We start from the raw sequence: 22362 nt of genomic DNA, 5'->3' as shown, positions 1-22362 counted from the left end.
GCAGCATCCCCTTTAATCAAGAACTACTTGAGAGTATTTTGTACTTTTAGCATTGAACTCAGTGTCCGGCACATAGTCAGTGCTCAGTGATGCTTGCTGAATGAATGAGAAGAGGCGTAGAGTGGCGGGGGTGGGGAGCTGCCTCCCAGGAGCCCTCCCAAAGCACCCCACACCTGTGCCCTCTTGGCAAGTCCCTGTGCCTCAGCTTCGCCAACTCTGACCAGGAAACACAAGGAAGCCTGGTGGTTCTGGTCTTCTTAGTACCCGGGGAGCTCCAGAGATGACAGGGACCCTCCTGGGATTCTGGCCCTATTGGGGCCCTCAGAGATGGTTTATGGACACAGAGTCTCCTGTTTTCCCAAGTTTCTGATCATTCAGATTCTCCCGCCCTTGGTTCAGGTTCCATCTGCTTCAGAGGTCTCCAGCTCCAACTAAGCACCTATTTCCTGACCTCCTGCTGCCCTCAAGGTGGAGACACTTCACTGGCCCTTGTTTACACTGTTCTGTGATGCTCTGAGTCCTTAGCTCCCTCTCCAGCTGAAGGTCCTGAGGACAATAATTGTCTCCTTTTCCAGCCTGTCTCCTAGCACTGGGACCGTCAAAGAGGGTGGTGGGAACACAACAGAAGACTAAGGATTTAAATGGCGTGTAGCTGTTCCCCAGTGTTCACTGCAGCACTATTTACAATATCTAGGACTTGGAAGCAACATAGATGTCCATCAGATGAATGAATAGAGAAACTATGGTACATATATACAATAGAGTATTACTCAGCCATAAAAAGGAATGCATTTGAGTCAATGCTAATGAGGTGGATGAACCTAGAGCCTATTATACAGAGTGAAGTAAGTCAGAAAAAAACAAATATCATATATTAATGCATATATATGCAATCTAGAAAGATAGTATTGATGAACATATTTACAGGGCAACAGTGGAGATGCAGACACAGAGAACAGACTTATGGACATGGGAGGCAGGGAGGAAGGAGAGGGTGGGATGAATGGATATAGTAACATGGAAACACATACCCTGCCATATGTAAACTAGATAAGCAATGGGAAATTTCTGTATGACTCAGGGAACTCTAACCGGGGCTCTGTAACACTGAGAGTGGTGGGATGGGGTCAGAGGGAGGTTCTGGAGGGAGGGGACACATGTATACCTATGGCTGGCTCATGATGATGTATGGCAGAGGCCAATACAATATCCTGAATCAATTTTCTTTCAATTAAAAATAAGTTTGACAAAGAATTAATCTTCAAAATATACAAGCAGCTCATGCAGCTCAATACCAGAAAAATGAACAACCTAATCAAAAAGTGGGCAAAAGACCTAAACAGATCTTTCTCCAAAGAAGACATACAGATGGCTAATAAACACATGAAAAGATGCTCAATGTCACTCATTATTAGAGAAATGCAAATCAAAACCACAATGAGGTATCATTTCACGCCAGTCAGAATGGCCATCATCAAAAAGTCTACTAACAATAAATGCTGGAGAGGGTGTAGAGAAAAGGGAACCTTACACTGTTGGTGGGAAAGCAAACTAGTACAGCCACTATGGAGAACAGTGTGAAGACTCCTTAAAAAACTGGAACTAGAACTGCCATATGACCCAGCAATCTCACTGCTGGGCATATGCTCTGAGGAAACCAGAATTGAAAGAGACACATGTACCCCAATGTTCATTGCAGCACTGTTTACAATAGCTAGGATATGGAAACAACCTAGCTGTCCATCGACAGATGAATGGATAAGGAAGTTGTGGTACATATACACTATGGAATATTACTCAGCTATAAAAAGGAACACAATTGAGTCAGTTCTAGTGAACCTGGAGCCTACTATACAGAGTGAAGTAAGTCAGAAAGAGAAAGACATATATTGTATGTTAATACACATATATGTAATTTAGAAAGACAAAACCGATGGTCCTACATGCAGGGCAGCAAAGGAGACAGATGTATAAAACAGACTTTTGGATTCTGTGGGAGAAGGCGAGCGTGGATGATTTGAGAGAATAGCATTGAGATATATATATTACGATATGTAAAATAGATGACCGCTGCGAGTTCAGTGCATGAAGGAGGGCACCCAAAGCCGGTGCTCTGGGACAACCCAGAGGCAGGGGTGGGGAGGGAGGGGGGAGGGGGGTTCAGGATGGGGGACACAGGCATACCTGTGGCCAATTAATGTTGATGTATGGTGAAAAACATCACAATACTGTAAAGTAATTATCTTCCAATTAAAATAAATTAATTAAAAAACAAACAAAAAGCAAGTTTGGAAAAAAGGAAAAAAAAGTGGCATGTGACCATTGATTGCTGAAACTCCTGGGTCAAGGGTAGGTGAGAAATAGTATTTACTTAGTCTCAGGTAATGCCCTTCCTGACTCACACACAAGATACTTATAAGTTACACAGGAAAGGAAGTGACTTTACAGTGGAGAAATGCAGCAGACATCATCTTAACCTGGTGATCAAAGTTAGTACCACCTGGAATGAAATAGCTATCATGGGCCTCCCGGTATGATTACTGAGAATGACATGACATCATTTAATTCTTGCTGAAAATGCAGACCTGAATTTGGTCACAAGAAAGCAAACCAGTCCAAACTGGGGACATCCTACAAAATAAGTAGTTTGTACTCATCTAAAGAGACATGACAACTAAATGCAACTTATGATCATAGACTGTATCCTGGCTAGATTTTGTTTTCCTTTTGTCAGAAAGATATTTGAGGAAAGGAAACTTTAAAAAATTAAAAAAAAAAAAAAGGAAAATTGGCAAAATTTAAATCTGGTCTGCAGATTAGAAAATAGTGCTCTATTTATGTTAATTTCTTGATTTCAATCATTGTCCTGTGGGTATGGAAGAGAATGTCCCTGTTTTTAAGAAATACATGCTGAATTATTAGGGGAAGGAAGAGTAGTCGGTCTGCAATTTACTCTCCAATATTTCAGAAAAGTAATAATACATGTATGAGATATATGCATTATATATGTATGAGATAGAGTGAATCTGAGTTAAAATGTTAACCCTGGGGAATATGGGTGAAGGGTGTTCATGTACAGGAATTCTTTGTATTATTTCTAAAACTTTTCTGTAGGTCTGACTTCAAAATAAAATGTTTGAAAAAAAAATGTGGCCAGTTTGACCATCAGCTGGGTCAGCCTGAGAGCTGTCAGCCATCTAGACTGGGTGCTGCAGGGACCACCCCCCGCGCCCCCTCCCTTACCACTTACCCTTACTCCCCTGGGAATCTGAAAGGACAGACCCTCCAACATGGACGTGAGCAGTGCGTGTCATGGGTGGTGAGATGGGGCCACCGTGGTTTCTGCTACCCCGTCCTGGCTCCTGGGGGTGCCTATTCCCACCCCCATCCTCAGGAACACCCTGATTAGCAAAGCAAGAAACACATCTTTAGTTCTGAAGAGAGAAGGGACAGATTTGAAAATCCTAGAGGTGGAGAGAGGAGACGGGAGGGGAGAAGGAAGGGCTGTGGGCAGCTTGCAGGCGCCCCTGATGGAGGTATATGGACCACAGCTCCAGGGTCCCCACTCCGGAACCATTCTTGACTCAGTCTTCTCTGGACCATCCTCAAGGCCAGGGTCCGATTCTGCACAAGGGTATGAGGCGGTGATGAGAGCACAGTCCCAACTCTGGGGAAGGCAGCCCAAGCTGTGGAGAGAGATGGAGGTAAACAGCATTCTGAAACGGGCAGGTGTCCAGTGGGCTGTCCTCCTGGAGGCTGAGAAGAGGGCTGGGAGCACCGCCTGGGGTGGTGGCGGGCGCAGGTAAGCGCCGGGTAGGGAGCAGGCTGGGCTAGCTTTGCCTGGTTGTCATGAAAGCCCCAGGTCTCCACACTTCAGAGGGCCCATCGCCCCTTACCAGCCATCAGATAAATGATAAAAGCACCTGATGTTTAGGAAGTGCCTCACAGTTGTTCACCCAACAGATACCCAAGCATCCTTTCGCTGTATCCCCACGTCATCTGTGAGCCGGCTGTGCAGGTGTGCGCTGTCTACATCTCGCAAGTCAGGCACTGATTTGCACTGGTGAAGAAAACTGCACGTGTCTCACAGTTTTGGCGGCACAGCTAAGACCTGAAGTCCAGCCTCCGGCGGAGCCCTGGGTAAACGGGAAGCTCTTGCTGCATACTGGAATCTCAGCTGGTCTCTCTCCACTGGGCCCTGCTGCTCTCCAAGCTTAACCACCACAACTAGCCTCCAAGGCTGTCCATGAGCTCACTTACCTTGGAGGTCTCTGTCTCCATGCTTTTGACACTCTTCCTCGGTCCAGGGCATCTTCCTTTCTTCCTTCCAGCCCTTGCTCAGCAGTAAAATCTTATATTCTGGGAAATGCTGTCGGAAGTCCCCGTCCCAGGGGCTGCCGTTCAGGCCTCTGGGCCTGCATCCACCTCTGAGCGCGTTAACTGCAGTTTGACATAGTTCCCGGGTGCTGCCGGGACCACGCCATTGGACTTTGTCTGGTACCTAGTGGATAAAGATGCTTCTGAGTTTCCTGAAGACCTGTGATTCCTGAATTCTTTGGATTCTAAGGTCCTTTGAGAATCTGATGAAAGCTGTGACTCCTCTGGTCCAGTTAGGCATCCAGGTGAGGAGCGGGGTGAGGCAGGTGATGAGAGGACTGTGGGCAGGGGAGCTCTCTAGCCAGACTGATGCTTCTGGAAGGGATTTCACATCATAGGGAGAGAGCTTTCATTTCTCATAGAGCCTCATCCCCACACCTCCCTTTGGACAGGACAGAACAGAAGGCGACTGGATTTCTGGCTGAATCTCTCTGTTCAAAGGCTCAGCCAGGAGCTCGCGGGGAGGCGCCCCCAGCCAGGTCTTCCCCTGCTGTGGCTGCACGTGGCTGGGGAAGAAGCCAGCAGAGACGCGAGAGAAGTCAGCCTGGGGGTCACGCTCCCAAGTCCCTTCTCAGACTCATTGCTACTCAACATTTTTTTCCCCCTCCAAGTCAGTAAATCTATTATTCTCCAAGTTGATATAGTAAGCTGTGTCATTTTGAGAAGAAATACATAATGGTATATTAGAGGAAGCATGGATCTTCTCATTCATGCTTAGAAAAAATTTATTACAATGTAAGAAAGTCTGAATAGCATGGATTTATTATAATGATTTAACACTTCTGCACTTGAGTTAAAAATGCCCCTCCATAAATAACTGTCCCTGGAAAACATAGCAAATTTACACAGTTTACCGTTCCTCAGTGTTATATAAATCCAACAAGCTTAAATCACTTCCAGCTGGGAGGGGAACGCCACCAACCCAGCCTGGGGTTCATCCTGTTTCCACTGGCAGCACACGAGGCGGGGAGTGACTTCCCCTCAGCACCAGGCAAACCCCGGCAGAACCTGGTGGTGGTGGTGAAGTCGCTCAGTCATGTCCGACTCTTTCGACCCATGGACTGTAGCCTGCCAGGCTCCTCTGTCCATGGGATTCTCCAGGCAAGAATCCTGGAGTGGGCTGCCATTTCCTCCTCCAGGGGATCTTCCTGACCCAGGGATTGAACCCGTGTCTCTTACATCACCTGCATTGGCAGGCGGATTCTTTACCACTAGCGCCACTTGGGAAGTGGCTAAAATATGGAGAAGAGAAGGACAAAGTTTACAACTGCAGCACGTGTGCCGCCCAGCGGGCCCCAGGCCTCCCGGCAGCCCAGATCACGGCTGTGGTCTCTGCGGCAGTGCCAGCCACGTGCCGGGCACGGTCGGCGGCTGTGGACTCTGGAGGAGGGGCGGGAGAGGCCAGCGCCAACGCCCTGTCCAGATCTCAGACGAGGCCGGGCTTCGAGCCAGCCACCTCTTCTACTGCTCACAAATCCAACAGAGCACTTCCCTCCTGGGCCTCCCGGTTCCCTCTCTTCCAAGGAGCCCCCTCTCGAGCCTCCTCGGGCTCCTCCGGACTCCCTGCCTGCTCTACATTCATGGACAGTTTGGCCTGATCGTCTGGCTTTCCCCTGGGCTGGTTTCCAGGGCTAGGTCAGCAGGCCAGGCACCAAACTTGTAAGGGAGGGATAGCATCTCCATTTTTACAAAACAATCCTATAAATTTTCATGTGGGAGGCTTAGTGGATATAAGTAGCTTACTTAAATGTATATAGCTCACAAGCAGTCACTGTAGGCTGCATTTGGACACTTAACATTCCAACAGGCGGATAAGCAGAACACAGAACAATACAGCCCAGCTGGAAGGCGGGCTGTAACAAAAGCTCTCCAGGCACAGTTGCAGCGGAAAGGAGTCGATACTGTTGCCTGGGGGTGAGGAGTCAGGAAAACATGGCGGCAGAGACAGCGGAGGCCAGTCTGGAAAGATCCATCGGAAAGCGAGGGGCTCCGAAGTCACACAGGCAGGAAGAAGCAGTGTGTCTTCGGGAGATGCCCAAAGGCTGCGGGTGGCAAGGGGAGCAGAATGCAGGGAGGGAGGGGAGGTAGAAAGGGATGCGGGTGAGGTGCCGAGAAGCTGGGGTGTCTCTTTCAGGGGTGTGCTCCTTGACCCACAGCCACTGCAGACTTCTCTGGACTTGAGGCCGGGAAGTTACAAATCTCAGATTTCTTTTGGAAAGAAAAGGCTCGTCAGTCTGGGGGTGCAGTGGCGGCGTCCCAGGCCCCACTCTCCCTCGTGAGAGTTGCGAGCAGCCTGGAAAAGTGCCAAAAGGGCTGGACTTTGGAAACAGCTCTGTTTCATGTCATCCCTCCCTCCCTCCTACCCATCCTCCCTCCCAGCCCCTTCCCTGTCCATCTAGCTGAGAAACAAGGACTGAGAGCCTGCAGGTGCCAGCAGCCATGCTGAGCTCTGGGGCGTCATTGATGAAGGAGACTGACATCCTAGTCTGGCCGTCATGCAGCCTTTGTCTACAGGAGGAATCAGATACACAGGCAACCCAGCACAGTGCCACTGCGTACACAGGGCCGATGCGTGTACAAGGGTCAAGAGAGCTCCTAAGAAGGTCGGGAAACGAACATTACAGTGCCTTCAGGCACTAAGGGAAACTCACGGTGGTTGGAGCCCAGAAGTCTAGAGAGAGCGGGAAAAGGGGACTGGAGGTCTTCAGACTGCAGCGAGCCAAATCACCAAGAGCCTTGTGCGTTGTGCTCGAAGTCCAGGCTCTCAAAGGGCGATAGAAAACTACCTCTCACGTAAGCCAGGCTGTGATGTGATGACAACCCTGGTAGTTTTCTGGAGGATAGTCATAACAGGTTACCCTCCCTGGGCACTGATTTATTTCCTGCCAAGCGCTCTCCAGACATTCGTTTATTTAACCTTCACAATAACCTTGCGAGGTAGGTTCCATTGTGATCTCCATTTAAAGATAAGAGTGAAGCAGAGAAAGGTGAAGTCACACGTGTAAGGGTGAATCTGGGCCACTGGACAGGAAAGTCAACGAACAGACCATTGTACTAGAAAAGTGAGCAGTGGGCAGGCCGCTAAGTAGCAGGACTCGGGGCTACTTGGAGACTGAGGGTAGGAGGGCAGAGATGTGAGAAATGACCCTCCCAATCCTGTTTCCAAGTCTGCGCTCTATTTACTTGGGATGCTCTACTTGATGTTCTGACGACCTTGGGTAAGTCTTGTTAAAACAATTGCATTATTGGTGCCAATGACATCACCCTCAAATTTTAGGTGTGCACAGATGTGTGCCTAGTCTCATTCCATTAAGGATTTGAGGTAACTTACAAGAAGAACCCCATGCAGTAATTTTTTTAAAGTATGAAGAGGCCACTGAATAAGACCCTCAGGGCCCAGCCCTGAGTCTGGCCCATGGGAAGAGCTTCATGAGTTTCTGAGGCTTTCCTGGCACACCTACTGGCCTCTACTCCACAAGCCTGAGGTTTTGTACACATTCCTCCCTTTCCAGTCCTTCTTCCCTGGCTCTTTCTGCCCCTTCTGCATCATCACCCTGCAGTGACGTTATTTTTGTCCCCTATCACAGTTTCTTCCCATCCATGGCTTGGTTCTCTCCTGTTACTAGCAGTCCCTGAATTCTGCATCTCCAGGGAGCTCCTCTGATGATTCCCCCATGCACCCCATGTAGGGAAACAGTTTCCTGAAACGCATATATAGATTTATATGCATGTTTATTAAGCACAGATTCATGCGTTGTGATAAAGATATGCCACAAATCAGAGGTGACCCCCCCCAACAAAAACCAAGGGTATCACACCCTGACAGAGTGATTTCCAGGTCAACATAAAGGAGTAATAAAGATTACTTATTTATTAATTACAACGTAAAGAAGTAATACAGATGGCCTGAGCAGCTTTTCTCCGCAGACACAGAAGGTTTCCATCAGTCTTTCTCAAATCATGAAAATTGCTCGTGGATTCTTGGTAACACCTTGGGGGACCAGTCTGGGAATCAAGGGGAGGCCCCTCTAACTTAGAAAAGCTCCCTGTAGCTCGTCCGAACTTTCTCTTCCATCAGCTCTTCTGGTCTCTCCTTCCTTCACAAGCTGATTTCTAAGATGAGCAGTTGTGGATGCATTGCTCTCCCCAACACCTCACAAATCGAAGCTTTCACTCAAGTCATTTCAGAGCCTTGGAGATGAGGTGTTTGCTTGTGACTTTCCAGCACTCCTTGCCACCCAGTAACCAATGCCCCAGGACATTTCTCTTGTGGTAGCTTTATGCGATCTAATTCATATACCATATAATGTACTAATTTAAAAAGTACAGTTTAGTCAGTGGTTTTTTAGTATAGTCACAGTTATGCAACCATCACAATAAATTTTTAGAATGTTTTCATCACCCTAAGAGACATCCCACACTTTTTGGCAGTCATTCTCCATTACCCCCATCCCCTACCACCCTAGGCAACCATTAATAGACTCTGTCCCTGTGGCTCTGCCCATCTGGACATTTCATGTAAATGAAATCATACTATACGAGGTCTTTTTGACTGGTCTCTTTTACTTAGCTTTATGCTTTCAAGGTTCATTCATGTTGCAGGTTGCATTTCTCTCCCTTTTATTGCCAAATATTCCATGTGTCCATATGCTACATTTTGTTTATTCATTAATCAGCTAATAGACATTTGGGTTGTTTCTACCTTTTGGTTATTATAAATAATGCTGCTGTGAATATCCATGAAAAAAATTTTCTGTAGACCTATGTTTTTATTTCCAGATGTTTGAGCTGAATTTAGAAAAGGCAGAGGAACCAGAGATCAAATTGCCAATGTCCATTGGATCATAGGAAAAGCAAGAGAATTCCAGAAAAAATACTACTTCTTCTTTATTGACTATGCCAAAGCCTTTGACTGTGTGGATCACAACAAATTTTGGAAAATTCTTAAAGAGATGAGAATACCAGAACACCTTACATGCCTCCTGAGAAACCTGTATGCAGGTCAAAAAGCAACAGTTAGGTCTGGACATGGAACAACGGACTGGTTCAAAATTGGGAAAGGAGTGTGTCAAGGCTGTACATGTCACCTGCTTATTTAACCTATATGCAGAGTACATCATGCTGGGCTGGATGAACTCCAAGCTGAAATCAAGATACGCAGATGATACCACTCTAATGGCAGAAAGCAAAGAGGATCTAAAAGCCTCTCGATGAAGGTGAAAGAAGACAGTGAAAAAGCTGGTTTACAACTCAACATTCAAAAAATGAAGATCATGGCATGTGGTCTCATCACTTCACGGCAAATAGAAGGGAAAAAGTGGAAGCAGTGACAGATTTTATTTTCTTGGGCTCCAAAATCACTGTGGATGGCAACTGCAGCTATGAAATTAAAAGATGCTTGCTCCTTGGAAGGAAAGTTATGACAAAGTTATACAGCAAATTATAAAGCAGAGACATCACTTTGCTGACAAAGGTCCATATAGTCAAAGCTATGGTTTTTCCAATAGTCATGCACAGATGTGAGAGTTGGACCATAAAGAAAGCTGAGTTCGGAAGAGCTGATGCTTTCAAATTGTGGTGCTAGAGAAGACTCTTGAGAGTCCCTTGGACTCCAATGAGGGCAAATGCAGTCAAACCTAAAGGAAATCAACCCCGAATGTTCATTAGGACTGATGCCGAAGCTGAAGCTACAATACTTTGGCTACCTGATATGAAGAGCTGACTCATTGAAAAGACCCTGGTGCTGGGAAACATTAAGGGCAGGAGGAGAAGGGGGCAACAGAGGATGAGATGGTTGGATAGCATCACCGACTCAATGGACATAAGTCTGAGCAAGCTCCAGGAGATAGTGAAGGACAGGGAAACCTGGCACCCTGCAGTCCATGGGGCCGCAAAAAGACGGACAAGACTTTAAGAGTGGGACATGAGTTTGCGACTAAACAACGTTTTTATTTCTCTTGGGTCTATACCTAGGGGTACAATTGCTAGTCATATGGTAACTTTATGTTTAACTTTTTGAGGAACTTACAGACTGTTTTCCAAGACAGCTGTACCATTTCACATTCCCTTTAGCATAGTATGAGGAGTCGTAGAAATTTCTTATTTTCCTGTAAGATTTTCCTCTTTGATATCACTGTTGCCACTACTGGGGTTCAGCATCTTATCAACCCTCCCATCCAGTGTTTCCATGAAGCGAGTTCCAATGGAGCAAGTTCTGACTTTTTTCTGTGTCCCATGCTCATCACTTCCTCCTTAATGCTCTGTAATTTATCTTTCCAGCCAGGGGCAATCTGACTTCATTTTGTGCACATTCTCAACAGGGCAAGGTTGATTTAAGTACTGCATTCAAGGTCTTTCTTTCCAACTCAGTCCCTGGCAAGCGACATGAATCCTAGGTTGTCTGATCTGCTGTCCCAACTCTCCTCTGGGTGGGCTGTCCCACGGTCCAATCTTGGGAGGTGGTATTAGGAAGCCTGATCCTAATAGCAGCATCTCCACTCTATAGTCTTCTGTCCAATCCTAGGATGGAGTGACAGGTCTCCCAGAACCTCATCTGACCTGTGCAACAGCTGTCTCTGCCTAAAGTGCTCCCTGCTTAGGCCAGAGGAAGGCTTGTATGGAACAAGAAGTACACCCATAGAACTTGACAGTTGTCTCCCAGGCCCCTTCTAGCTCCACAGTGTAGCAGTTGAGGCCTAACCTCTCCAAGATCAGTTTCCTTATCTCTAACAGTGGGATACTGCCGCCCAAGGTTTAGGATTAAATGAGGTAAGGCATCTACAGACCTTGCTCAGCACTCAGCAGGCACTCAGTGCCGGTGTCCTTCCTCCCCTTTCCTACCCACGCCCCCGCGCCCCGTAGAGCCTGACACCCCTGCACGGTGGGTATTTCTGAACAAGTGATTCTAAAATAGTTCACGGCTTTTTGTTGAAGGATGGAACTCCAGTGCCTGGCATCCCGCAGTCTTCACAATTTGGGCCTGGCCTGTTTCTCTCAGTGCAGGCCCATGTGTTCTTGTCTGGAACCTCAACTACTAGCTGGGACCACCAAGGCATTCTTTCAAAACACATCTTGAGCTTTCTCACCAGTGAGCATTCAGCTTCTGTATCTTCCCACCTACCACATCTCTCCCCACCCTCCATCCGTCTTAGATGTTCTTCCCAAGCCCAGGTTACAATTCCCTCCTTTTTTGCCTCCTCCCACAAATTCTAAGTAAACTCAGTCCAGCAATTTGCTATCTGAAACTATAGTGTTTACCAGTCACTGGGAAATTTACTGAGATAACTCTTGTTTATCAGTCAATCCTAAAGGAAATAGTCCTAAATATTCATTGGAAGGACTCATGTTGAAGCTGAAACTCCAGTACTTTGGCCACCTGATGCAAAGAATTGACTCACTGGAGACCCTGATGCTGGGAGGGATTGAAGGCAGGAGGAGAAGGGGATGACAGAGGGTCAGATGGTTGGATGGCATCACCAACTCGATGGACATGAGTTTGAGCAAGCTCTGTGAGTTGGTGATGGACAAGGAAGCCTGGTGTGCTTCAGTCCATGGGGTTGCAAAGAGTCGGACATGACTGAACCGAGCTCTTGCTTTATTATTGTTAAAAATTTAAAGTATGAACTATGTATAAAATAGGTGACTAATGAGAACCTACTGTTCAGCACAAGGTACTCTACACAGTTGAATATATGTGTGTATATAACTGATTCATGTAAGTTATACAGCACTAAGTAGCACAACATTGTAAAGCAACCATACTCCAATAAAAATTAATTTAAAATGTATGCTTTGTCTTCTATCTAGTCTGTTAGTTAGCTGAGAAATAAATGATAGTAATGATAGCTACCACTAATGAAACACTTTGTATGTGTCAGGGACTATTCCTAGGCCCTTCACATACATTAAGGGCTTCCCTGGAGGCTCACAAGGTAAACAATTGGCCTTTAATGAAGGAGACCCAGGTTCGATTCTTGCGTCAGGAAGATCCCCTGAAGAAGGAAATGACAACCCACTCCAGTATTCTTGCCTGGAGAATCCCATGGACAGAGGAGCCTGGTGGGCTATAGTCCATGGAGTGGCAAAGAGTTGGACATGACTGAGTAGCTCACATATATTATCTCATTGAATTTTACTCTTATAACCTTCCTATGAGGCATGCATTATCTTCCTTATTTTACAGGTTTAGAAATTTAGGTTTAGTGTGGTTAATAAATTGCCTAAGATTAATCAGCTAGGAAGCAGTATAACTGAGATTTGGATAAGATCTAATTAGTTCCATGTGCTGTGTTTAGCCGCTCAGTCGTGTCCCACTCTTTGTGACTCCATGGCTCCCCCGTCCATGGGGATTCTCCAGGCAAGAATACTGGAGTGGGTTGCCATGCCCTCCTCCAGGGGATCTTTCCAACCCAGGGATCGAATCCAGGGCTCCTGCATTTCCGGTGGATTCTTTTACCATCTGAGCCACCAGGGAAGCCCAATTAATTCCATAACCTGTGCTGTTACTCTCTTCCTTTGTGGGGCCAACAGCATGTGACACAATGATGGACCCAGGGGAGCCACTCAACTGACCGAGACCACCAATGAAGACAAGCTTGGGTTTTGGCAGGTCATGGTCAAAGTACTTGGCTTCCCTATTGACAATGTATGATATAGGTCATTCCTACTGGTTTTACATCTACCACTTCCCCCAGCCAGTTAAAGGTGGACCTCACTCTCATTTTGCCAACTGTCTTTTTAGAAGAAGTCCTAACTAGGGCTGTAATAGCCTTTATTATTTACAGAAGACAGTGATGTCCATTATGCCACCTGGAGAGATTTAGCTTTTTCCCAGGGATTTTCTTTAATCTTCCCATGGCTTCCACCTCCATGAACAGAAAGAAGTTCTAGACGGTGGCATTCACTCCTTGAGGGTTACCAACCTAAATCCCCTGAAGAAAGGACATGCTATGTTTCTGCCCGCTTTGGTCCAAGCAGTCTACAAAAGCTCACCTCACAAGAGATGGCGGTGGAATGTTCAATCCTAGTTGAGATTCTTAAAAATGTTCATCTTCGAACATACATCAAAGGAGTGATGTCCTGCAGTGGTGGAGGCGGGGCGGTGGGGGGGGGGGTGGTCCTTGCTTGGTGGCCAGACCTACCACTGGCAGGATATGAGAGCTCACTTTTCTCTGAACTTTATTCATCTGTAAAATCAAAGTGATGGATTTTATGGGCTCTAAGGTCCAATCCAGCCACAGACTTCTGTGACTCTGGAAGGTGATGGAATTGTGGTGAGGAGAGCAGAAAAGGACCCAGGCACATTTTCCAGGTACTTGCTCAATTTTGAGCATGTATGTGGTGGAGCTGGATGTGCGTGAGCTATGAGGCTGAAGCCTGAGAGGGTAAAAGGTCCCAGTTCTGAATGGAACAATGGAACCCTAGGGGCTCAGGAACAACCCACCTTAAATAGCAAATCTGAGAAACTCAGAAGGAACCGTGCGTCTGGTTACCAACTTATGAAGCGGGCTCTCTCGCTGTGTTTATTCTTCCTCTGAGGATCAGGCCTTGTTCCTAGACTCAAGAGTAATAATCTTACTTCAGTCGGGTCAAACACTACTTAGTTCATTTTCAGCTCGGGAGCCATCTGAATGATGACTTTGCTCTCATCATTTCTGTCTCTGAGGAGCAGCTGCAAAGGCCCCTGGTTCGGAGGGAGGTGCCAAGCTGGCTAGGGGAGCAGGGACAGGATAGGGCCTTTAGCTGTCTTAGTTGAATCCACAGATGTGATCTCAAATCTTAGCACTTCAGCCATGCGAGCCCTCGCTGATGTTTTCCCAGTACCTAAAGCCAACTGTTTGCTGTTTAGTCGCTAAGTCGTGTCTGACTTTTTGTGACTCCATGGACTGTAGCCCACCAGGCTCCTCTGTCCATGGGGTTGTCCATGCAAGACTACTGCAGTGCATTGCCATTTTCTCCTCCAGGACTATTTTTCCTGTGTCCAAGTGCCAAGACAGTTCTTTACTGAGCAGTTTTGTGAAAAGGGACATAGAAGGGGCTCAGCAGTACACAGAGACTGAATCCTCCATTCTAGTGACCACATAGTGTTTACGTGATAAGCATGAGCTGGAGTCAGCCAGGAAACCTACAAGACATGGGTTTCTTTCAATTGACTATAAGCTCCTGTTGCTTTAACAAATACTTAGTGAAATGATAACCCAAGGCTCTGCTTTTGTTTTCAAGCTAAACTCCACTTCTCTGATGAGGGATGTTCAAGGAGCAATTCAGTATCAAAACCACATGGGGAAAATAGCCATACAGATAATTTATTACCATAAAACCTCATAAAAAGAGACATTGGCCCACATTAAAAATAACATACCCTGAGGTGGGGATAGAGGGTGAGTTAGGGGGAGTCTGCCAGAGCCCCCACCCTAACGATGGTAGTCTTCATCTGGCTCTGCTCCTCAGGCCTGGCCCCTCCCTGGCGTCTGAGACCAGCAAATCTCTCGTATGAGAGCAGAGTCAAGGAAAGGAGGGCCCCTGGAGGGGGAGGGAGCCTCTTCCTCCCACGACATTCGGGGTGCTCTAGACAAGCCCCCACCATGGAGGTCAGGTTTGTGAACACAAGTGTGCCTCCAGGAAGGGTGACCGCCAGGAAAACCTTTTCCTTGGCAGACTTGGCTTTTGAAATCACGCACCTTGGGCCCTACTGAAGAGTGTCTGTTGACATTTGTCCTTCCCCATTTTGCAAATGTTGACTGGCGTTTCTCTCCTAGAATGATGGGAGGCAGGGTGGGGAAGTGGTAACACCAGCAGCAACCCCGGCACGTGTCCAGCCTTGCTTTGGGGAAGTGGCTGGAGGCTGGGTAAGTGCATCCCAGTCACTGTCGGGAGTGCTTACTGAGAGAAAAGGCAGATCGCTGTGTGCCGGACCCTCTCCCTTGGTAGCTTAGTCTGCAATTAGGTTAAGCCTCCGGGCTCCACAAAAGCCTCGAGGCTCTACAACAACATTTTCATACATATATATAGATCTCAAAGTGAGACACAGATTGAAATGTTAACATACACTGTTCAATTCATAATGAAGACGTTAGACCAGACACAAATTCACATCCTATTGCCCTGACATCCAAGAAATGCCTACAGGATAGAGAAAGGCAACTGGGGGGGGGGGGGGGGGACTGTGGCATATGAAAAACAGGTTGATTGATGCTCTGCTGAAAATCCATTTTTGCTGTTCCAGATTGCTCATTCAGGAGAGGTAAGCAAGCAGTTAAACTCCATTTTGTGGCATGTGACCCCCAAAGCCTTTAGTTTAGAGCCTACTTATGATTCTTGTAAAGGCAAACAAGTTTCTTGAAGACATCACAGGCCTTTTCGTGGTCTTTCTGGCATCCAGAGAGCAGTAGGGACACTGGTGTCCAGGAGGGGAAAGTGTGGTTGTGATGATTTGAAGGATCTGGGTGTACTTAAGGTGGGCATGACACAGGGAGCAACAGGAAGATAGCTCAGGAATCTAACTTTAACTGAGAAAGTGGCCAAGGGCTCTCAGTTTGTTTTCACCGCCCCCCGCCCCTTTTTTTGCCACACCAAGAAAAGCCTATTTTCCAAAGGCTTTCAGAATGGGATGGCACTGATTGAATTACTTTCACAGGGGTGAACTTTCAGAGAAGACTGTAATCTGCAATAATTTTCAACTGAATGACTATAGCTAGTTTGTTCTGACCTGATATTTCCCTCAGATTGAGAATATAGTATTGGCAGGCTATATTCCTCCCTCCAAAGGACAAAAAGCTGCAAGTGAAGGAAGGCTGGGCCGAGGTGAGAGGGCCCAGTCTGAAAAAACAATGAGATCTGGATTTATCCAGGCATGGAAGCTGCTCTGGAAGGCTTCTGTAGGCTGAAATAATCTAGTTTTGATAAAGACTTCAAGGAAACCACGTGTCTCACTAATTGCAGGCTGCCCTGCATGTTCTGACCTTGGCTACTAACAATGACTGACAGTCTCAGTTCACGTCTGGGGTTGGTGAAAGGGAGAGTGAGAAAAGCAACACCCCCTACGCCAAATAAAGTCATCGAGTGATAAACATCTCCCCCCTGCTTCCAAGGACTGGAAAGTTTTAACTTCACTGGCTCTACCAGGCTCATGATACTGCCCATCAGCTTGCGATGCTGCTAGAGTCCACTAAAGCCCTCTGTAGGCAGAGCAACCCAGCTCAAGAGCTCTGCCAGACAGGAGAGCTGAGAATCGGGGTTTTGGGTGTAATTCTTCCACAGGCTTTCTCTGGGGGGCCCAGTGGGAGAGCAGGGGGGAACATTATCTGGCAAGAGGAGGTGGTTCTGTGGGGCCATGAGACAGTGGCCTTGGGCAGAGCACATGCAAGGCCTGGTCCACCAGAGCTCTGGCTCCTCATGGGGAAAGAGGGGAGGCCAGGAAGCCTATGAGCCTGCAGCCACTGACAGAAGTTCATGAGGGTGAATAAGACAGACACTTGGATCAAGGAAAGATACCGAGAGACTGCTCTAACTTACCCAAGGAGATGGGAGGACATGCATTTTGGCCGGCACCTCCACTGGGGTAGCACTCTCTTATGTAATCTAATTCCAGTTTCCAAGGGCTGGGGCGTGGGGGGTGGATCTCTCTAGCTCATTAAGCACTCTAGGGTATGGAGCGGGCAGCTGCCAAGGCTGATGACTGCAGAGGCTGACTCACGATTGGCCCTCAGTGTTGCTTGTGATGGGAAGGGCACCGACTCCAACTTCAGAATTAACTGACTGCATTGCAAAGAGGTAGGTGGTAAGAAAACAGGGTGGAGAGGTAAAAGGGTCTATGTTTTCAAAACTGTTTATGTTACAAAGGGGCTATGTTGAAACCAGAGGTATCTTTCAGTGGAAAGGTTTTCCCTGTGTATAAAACACAGCCCAACATTTCCAGCAAAATACTGAAAAGGAAACACTCTTGAAGGAGGCTGAGTAAACAATGGCCTCTGCCATGCAGTATGTGTCCTTTGTTAATTTTCTAATCTCTGCTTAGCACAGAAAGGCTACTGCCCTCTACCCTCACCCACCCTTAATGTGTTACCTACTGACTGGTCTAATCAGAAACACCCTGGGTTGTTAGAATGATTTCTAAATTCCATACACAACAGGATACTAGTGAGATAGGTCCGTGTGAAAGGAGAGACACAATTACAGTTAAATAATTTAAAATCCTATATCGGTAAATAAAAACACCCACTCATTTCTGATGGAAATTCTGCAGCACATGCTTCAGCGTCAAATGAAAAAGATATCTTCTAGAATCTGATTCTCCTCCAGGTCTTCAGGGGTGCTGCCAGCCCTGGTCTTGTTCCAGGTTGATTTCAGAGGACTGAGTCGGCAAGTACTGTGATTCCATGACCCAGCTTCTCTGGAGCGATGGGGCCGCGGTTTGGAAGCAGTCTTTGGACTCAGAGATTGAACCAAATCCAACAGAGACGTCTCATACCTGTAATACATACAAGCCAGACAGAAAATGATCAAGTTGGCAGAACATTAAAATCCAAAAAGACCACAGAGATGGGCTGCCCAGGATAAGAATCAGATCACAGATCATATCATACACAAGAGGGCCTTCTCTGGGAACTTTAGGGAAGGTAAACACTAGAAGGGCCTTGTTGTCTATCTGTCTCTAATAAGCCCTTCTTTTCTGCTGACTACTAACCTATGAAGAGAGACTGTGGAGTGGGCAAGGTAACATGGTAGCAGTAATGATATTAGTAGTGACATCTGCCACCAATTTCAGGCTCTGTTCTCAGCGCTTTACATGTATCTTCCTTTCATTTAACCCTCTACACAACCCTATGAGGTAGGTCCCCATTAGTTACATGAAGAAACTAAGCCTCTGAGAAGTAACTTGTCTAGCAAGAAGCCACTACCCGCTAAGTCAGGATTTGAACCTAGGTCATTTGCTTCCAGCATTCACACACAGGGCACTTTTAAAGCTGCATCTCAAAGTCTTTGCCTTCAGAAAGACTTGCTAAAATCTCTCTTTAAGACCACCTTACCTGTCTCCTGAGAAACCTGTATGCGGGTCTAAAAGTAACAGAACCTTAAATGGAACAACCGACTGCTTCAAAATTGGGAAAGGAGTACAAGCTTGTATATTGTCACCCTGCTTATTTAACTTATATGCAGAGTGTTTTTGTTGTTCAGCTGCCAAGTCAAGTCCAACTCTTCGTGTCCACAGAGTCGTGTGCAACTCTATGGACTGCAGCATGCCAGGCCCGCCTGTCCCTCACTGTTCTCTGGAGTTTGCCCAATTCATGTCCATTGAACTGATGAAGCCATCCAACCATCTCATCCTCTGTTGCCCTCTTCTCCTTCTGCCTTCTATCTTTCCCACCATCTGGGTCTTGATGTGAAGAGCTGACTCGTTGGAAAAGACCCTGATGCTTGGGAGAGATTGAAGGCAAAAGGAGAAGGAGGCAGCAGAGGATGAGATGGTTTGATAGCACCACCGAATCAATGAACGTGAATCTGAGCAAACGCCAAGAGATAGAGAAGGACATGTGCCGCAGTCCATGGGGTCACCGAGTTGGATACAACTTAGTGACTGAACAACAACAATAAATCAACACGTGATAAATATTCAATAAATGCTAATTTTGTCCTGATACTACTCCCACTTTCTCAAGAATCTTGGAAAAGGAATCTTATTTGAAACTAAAAAAATCCTTCTAAAGAAGGAGTGCCTTAGTGTCTAGCATTTTTATAAAAAAGTAAACTTGGAGCAGTTAAGAGGCAGAGAAACAAATTATGGTCGGTAACATCTCATCCACGTGTCACTGTTTTTATTTCCAGGATTGGAAGCCAAAGGCACAAAAGGATCTCCCTCCACATTCACTCACACAGAGGGTCGCATCATTCCTACGGACAGAACGTGAAGCCTAAGCAGGGCATGTGTGACCTGCATCGCTGCTCGGGGCTCCACACACGGCTCCGCGCTCTGCTGTGGCTGTCCTGAAATTCTTAGTGATCCTACCTCTGACCTTGTCTGTTAGAAATAAAGTCTGATGGAACAAGGAAGCACGCATGTGAGACAGGAAGTACGCTGGGCAACGTGTGGGTTCTGGCCCGCAGCACTGTGTCTATGCCAGACAGCCGGCTCCGGCCTGTGTGCACCTTTGCGCCAGAGCAGTGTGGGGGTGGTGGCGCGGGGCCCCAGATGAGCCACGTGATGGGGACAGAAGGGGCAGTGGCGGGGGCACTGGCGGGAGGCTGGCTTGCCTTCTTCCCAGAGCTTATTCCCAAGGTGAAAGTATTAGCTCTTTGGCCTGAGCGTGGAGTTAAGAACTGCCAGTGCTTAGGCAATAAACGCCAGTAAATTACAAAATAAAAGCATGCATGTGGGCACTGTAACATAGCATATCAAAGTGATACTAGGATTCTTCAGAGTTTAAAATCTCTGATGTTAAATGCTGTTGCAACATTGCAAAGCAAATATCCACTGGTTGAGAAATAGAAATTAAATTAAAGATTACTGCATTTGATGGAAAAGAACATTGTTTTTATATGCAGCTTCAAATGAACAGATAAATGAGGAGTACAGTTTTAAAATTCACTTTTCTTTGTAATTTAAGATACAGTAATAGAAAGCATAACAGGCATTTTGAATTATCTACAAACCATCAAGTGACTTTTGGTCTCTTGCATGACCTCTACAAGTTATAAGAAATGCTAGAGAAAACATTAAAATGGCATTGTACAAATTTAATTTGACAAACACACATGAAATTAATGTGTATGAAGAGTTAAATCTTTAAAAAAATTTTTCCATAAGAAGCATCAGCTTTAGACATACTAAAATTTATATTTTGAAATAATTTATTAGAAATCTATCCAAATGGTGTCACAGTCTATAAAATATTCTTAACAGTTCCAGTGTCAGTTGCATCAGCAGAAAGATCTTTCTAAAAATTAAAAATCACCAAAATTTATGTGTGATCTTTCATTTGCCAAGAGCAACTAATCTGCTTTTAATTATATCACTTAAAGTTGCTAAAAGTATAAACTTTGACGATCTAATAAATGAATTTGAAGAAATGTGAACCAGAAAAATTTTATGATCAACCAAGTTATCACATTAATAGAGTATTATTATTTATTATAGTATATAAAATTATGATATCAAAATATAATTTTTTGCTAACTGTAGGTTTATGATATTATTCATATATCACGTTTTTTTTTAATTTTTAATTGAAGGATAATTGCTTTACAGAATTTTGTGGTTTTCTGTCATACATCAACAAGAATCGTCCACAGGTACACCCATGTCCCCTCCCTCCCATCTCCCAGCCCACCCCACCCTTCAGCCTGTGGCAGAGCCCCTGTGTGAGTTCCGAGTCACAGCAGATTCCCACTGGCTGTTTCACACATGGTGCTGTGAATGTCTATGTGACTCTCCCCACACATCCCCCTTCCCCCTCCTCTCCTCCCACTTGTCCACAGGTCTGTGCTCTATGCCTGTTTCTCCACTGCTGCCCTGAAAATAAATTCATCAGTGCCATCTCTTCAGACTCCATATGTATGTGTCAGTATACAATATTTATCTTTCTGACTTACTTCACTCACTATAACGGGCTCTAGTTTTGTCCACCTCATTAGAGCAGATTCAAATGCATTACTTTTTATGGCTGAGTGGTATTCCACTGTGTGTATGCACCACAGTTTCTTTATCCATTCATCTGCTGATGGACATCTAGGCTGCTTCCACGTCCTGGCTATTGTAAATAGTGCTGCAGTGAACATTGGGGTACATGTGTCTTTTTCAGTTTTGGTTTCCTCAGGGTATATGCCTAGGAGTGGGATTGCTGGGTCATACGGTGGTTTTATTCCTAGCTTTTTAAGGAGTCTCCATACCGTCTTCCATAGTGGCTGTATCAGTTTACATTCCATCAACAGCGCAAGACCATTCCCTTTTCTCCACACCCTCTCCAGCATTTATTGTTTGCAGACTTTTTGATGATGGTCATTCTGACTGGTGTGAGGTGGTATCTCATTGTAGTTTTGCATTTCTCTGATAATGAGTGATGTTGAGCATCTTTTCAAGTGCTTGTTAGCCATCTGTATGTCTTCTTTGAAGAAATATCTCTTCAGGTCCCTTTCCTACTTTCTTCTTAAAGGAAATTAAATTTCTTCTTAAAGGAACATACTTTGTGGTTTAGTACCTTTAACCACATTTTTTAATCCTACTTTTTGAGCAAAAGATTTTCATTTTGCATTGATCTTGTAAGTTATATAGCTGACCTGGCCCTTAAGTCTCAGCCAAAATCAGACTAGCATTTCAGGCACAGAAATGTCATATTTTTTCTATGGTATGAAAATCTATAAGTTGAAATCCTTTCTAGTAGAAAATTTTCTTTTTTAGGAGAAAATTTTTTGCAGCTTTTATTCACATAGCATTAAGCCAATGTTTCAATACAATTGCTTCTATCATTTAAAACAACGACTTCTGCATTCAACTAAAACATCTTTATTTAGGGTGCAAGCCAGTGAGTGAGTTGGATACCAGCTTCTAAGAAAGTTTGTTGACAAGCAAGCACAGACCTACTTCATGCCCAAGGAACAGGCTTTGTTTGAACTTTCCTTGGAGGCACGTAACAATGTTGTGCTAATATCCATCTCTTCATATAGACCATTAATTTACTTTAAAATCAGAAACAATGGGAAGCCTATTTTTAAATACAATTTCAAATTTTTGTAGTATACAAAACAAGGAGAGATAGTCTAAGTAAACAAATTAAACCAGTTGCCTTTTCTATTAAAAAACAGAACTAAAATAATTGGGGATTAGGAATTACACCAGAAATCAATCAATTCAGAGATGCAAATTGAAATTCAGAGTAACAATAAGACTTTGAGTTTAAAGACTGATTTTAAAGGTACCAACTTATTAATCATTTGAAAAATAGTTGTGGGCTTCAAATTTCTTCAAAGTATTTTTATTCAGATGCAATATAG

General features: G+C 45.4%; 1 protein-coding gene across 4 annotated transcripts in view; it reads right to left on the bottom strand.

Moving 5' to 3' along the window:
- Nucleotides 1-8092: 8092 nt before the first annotated feature.
- Nucleotides 8093-22362, bottom strand: part of KIAA1328 (KIAA1328 ortholog) — a 406763-nt gene continuing 392493 nt past the window's right edge. For all 4 annotated transcript variants that reach the window (XM_020869551.2, XM_020869550.2, XM_020869547.2 and 1 more), the window contains one exon: nucleotides 8093-17845. In XM_020869551.2, coding sequence (XP_020725210.2) covers nucleotides 17635-17845 — 211 coding nt within the window. In that variant the 3' untranslated portion in view covers nucleotides 8093-17634. The remainder of the gene's footprint in view (nucleotides 17846-22362) is intronic.

This window comes from Odocoileus virginianus, chromosome 22, assembly GCF_023699985.2.
Source record: "Odocoileus virginianus isolate 20LAN1187 ecotype Illinois chromosome 22, Ovbor_1.2, whole genome shotgun sequence".
NCBI classification, from domain to species: domain Eukaryota; kingdom Metazoa; phylum Chordata; class Mammalia; order Artiodactyla; family Cervidae; genus Odocoileus; species Odocoileus virginianus.
The sequence above is the reverse complement of the archived record's forward strand: the minus strand, read 5'-3'. Positions and strand labels throughout refer to the sequence as shown.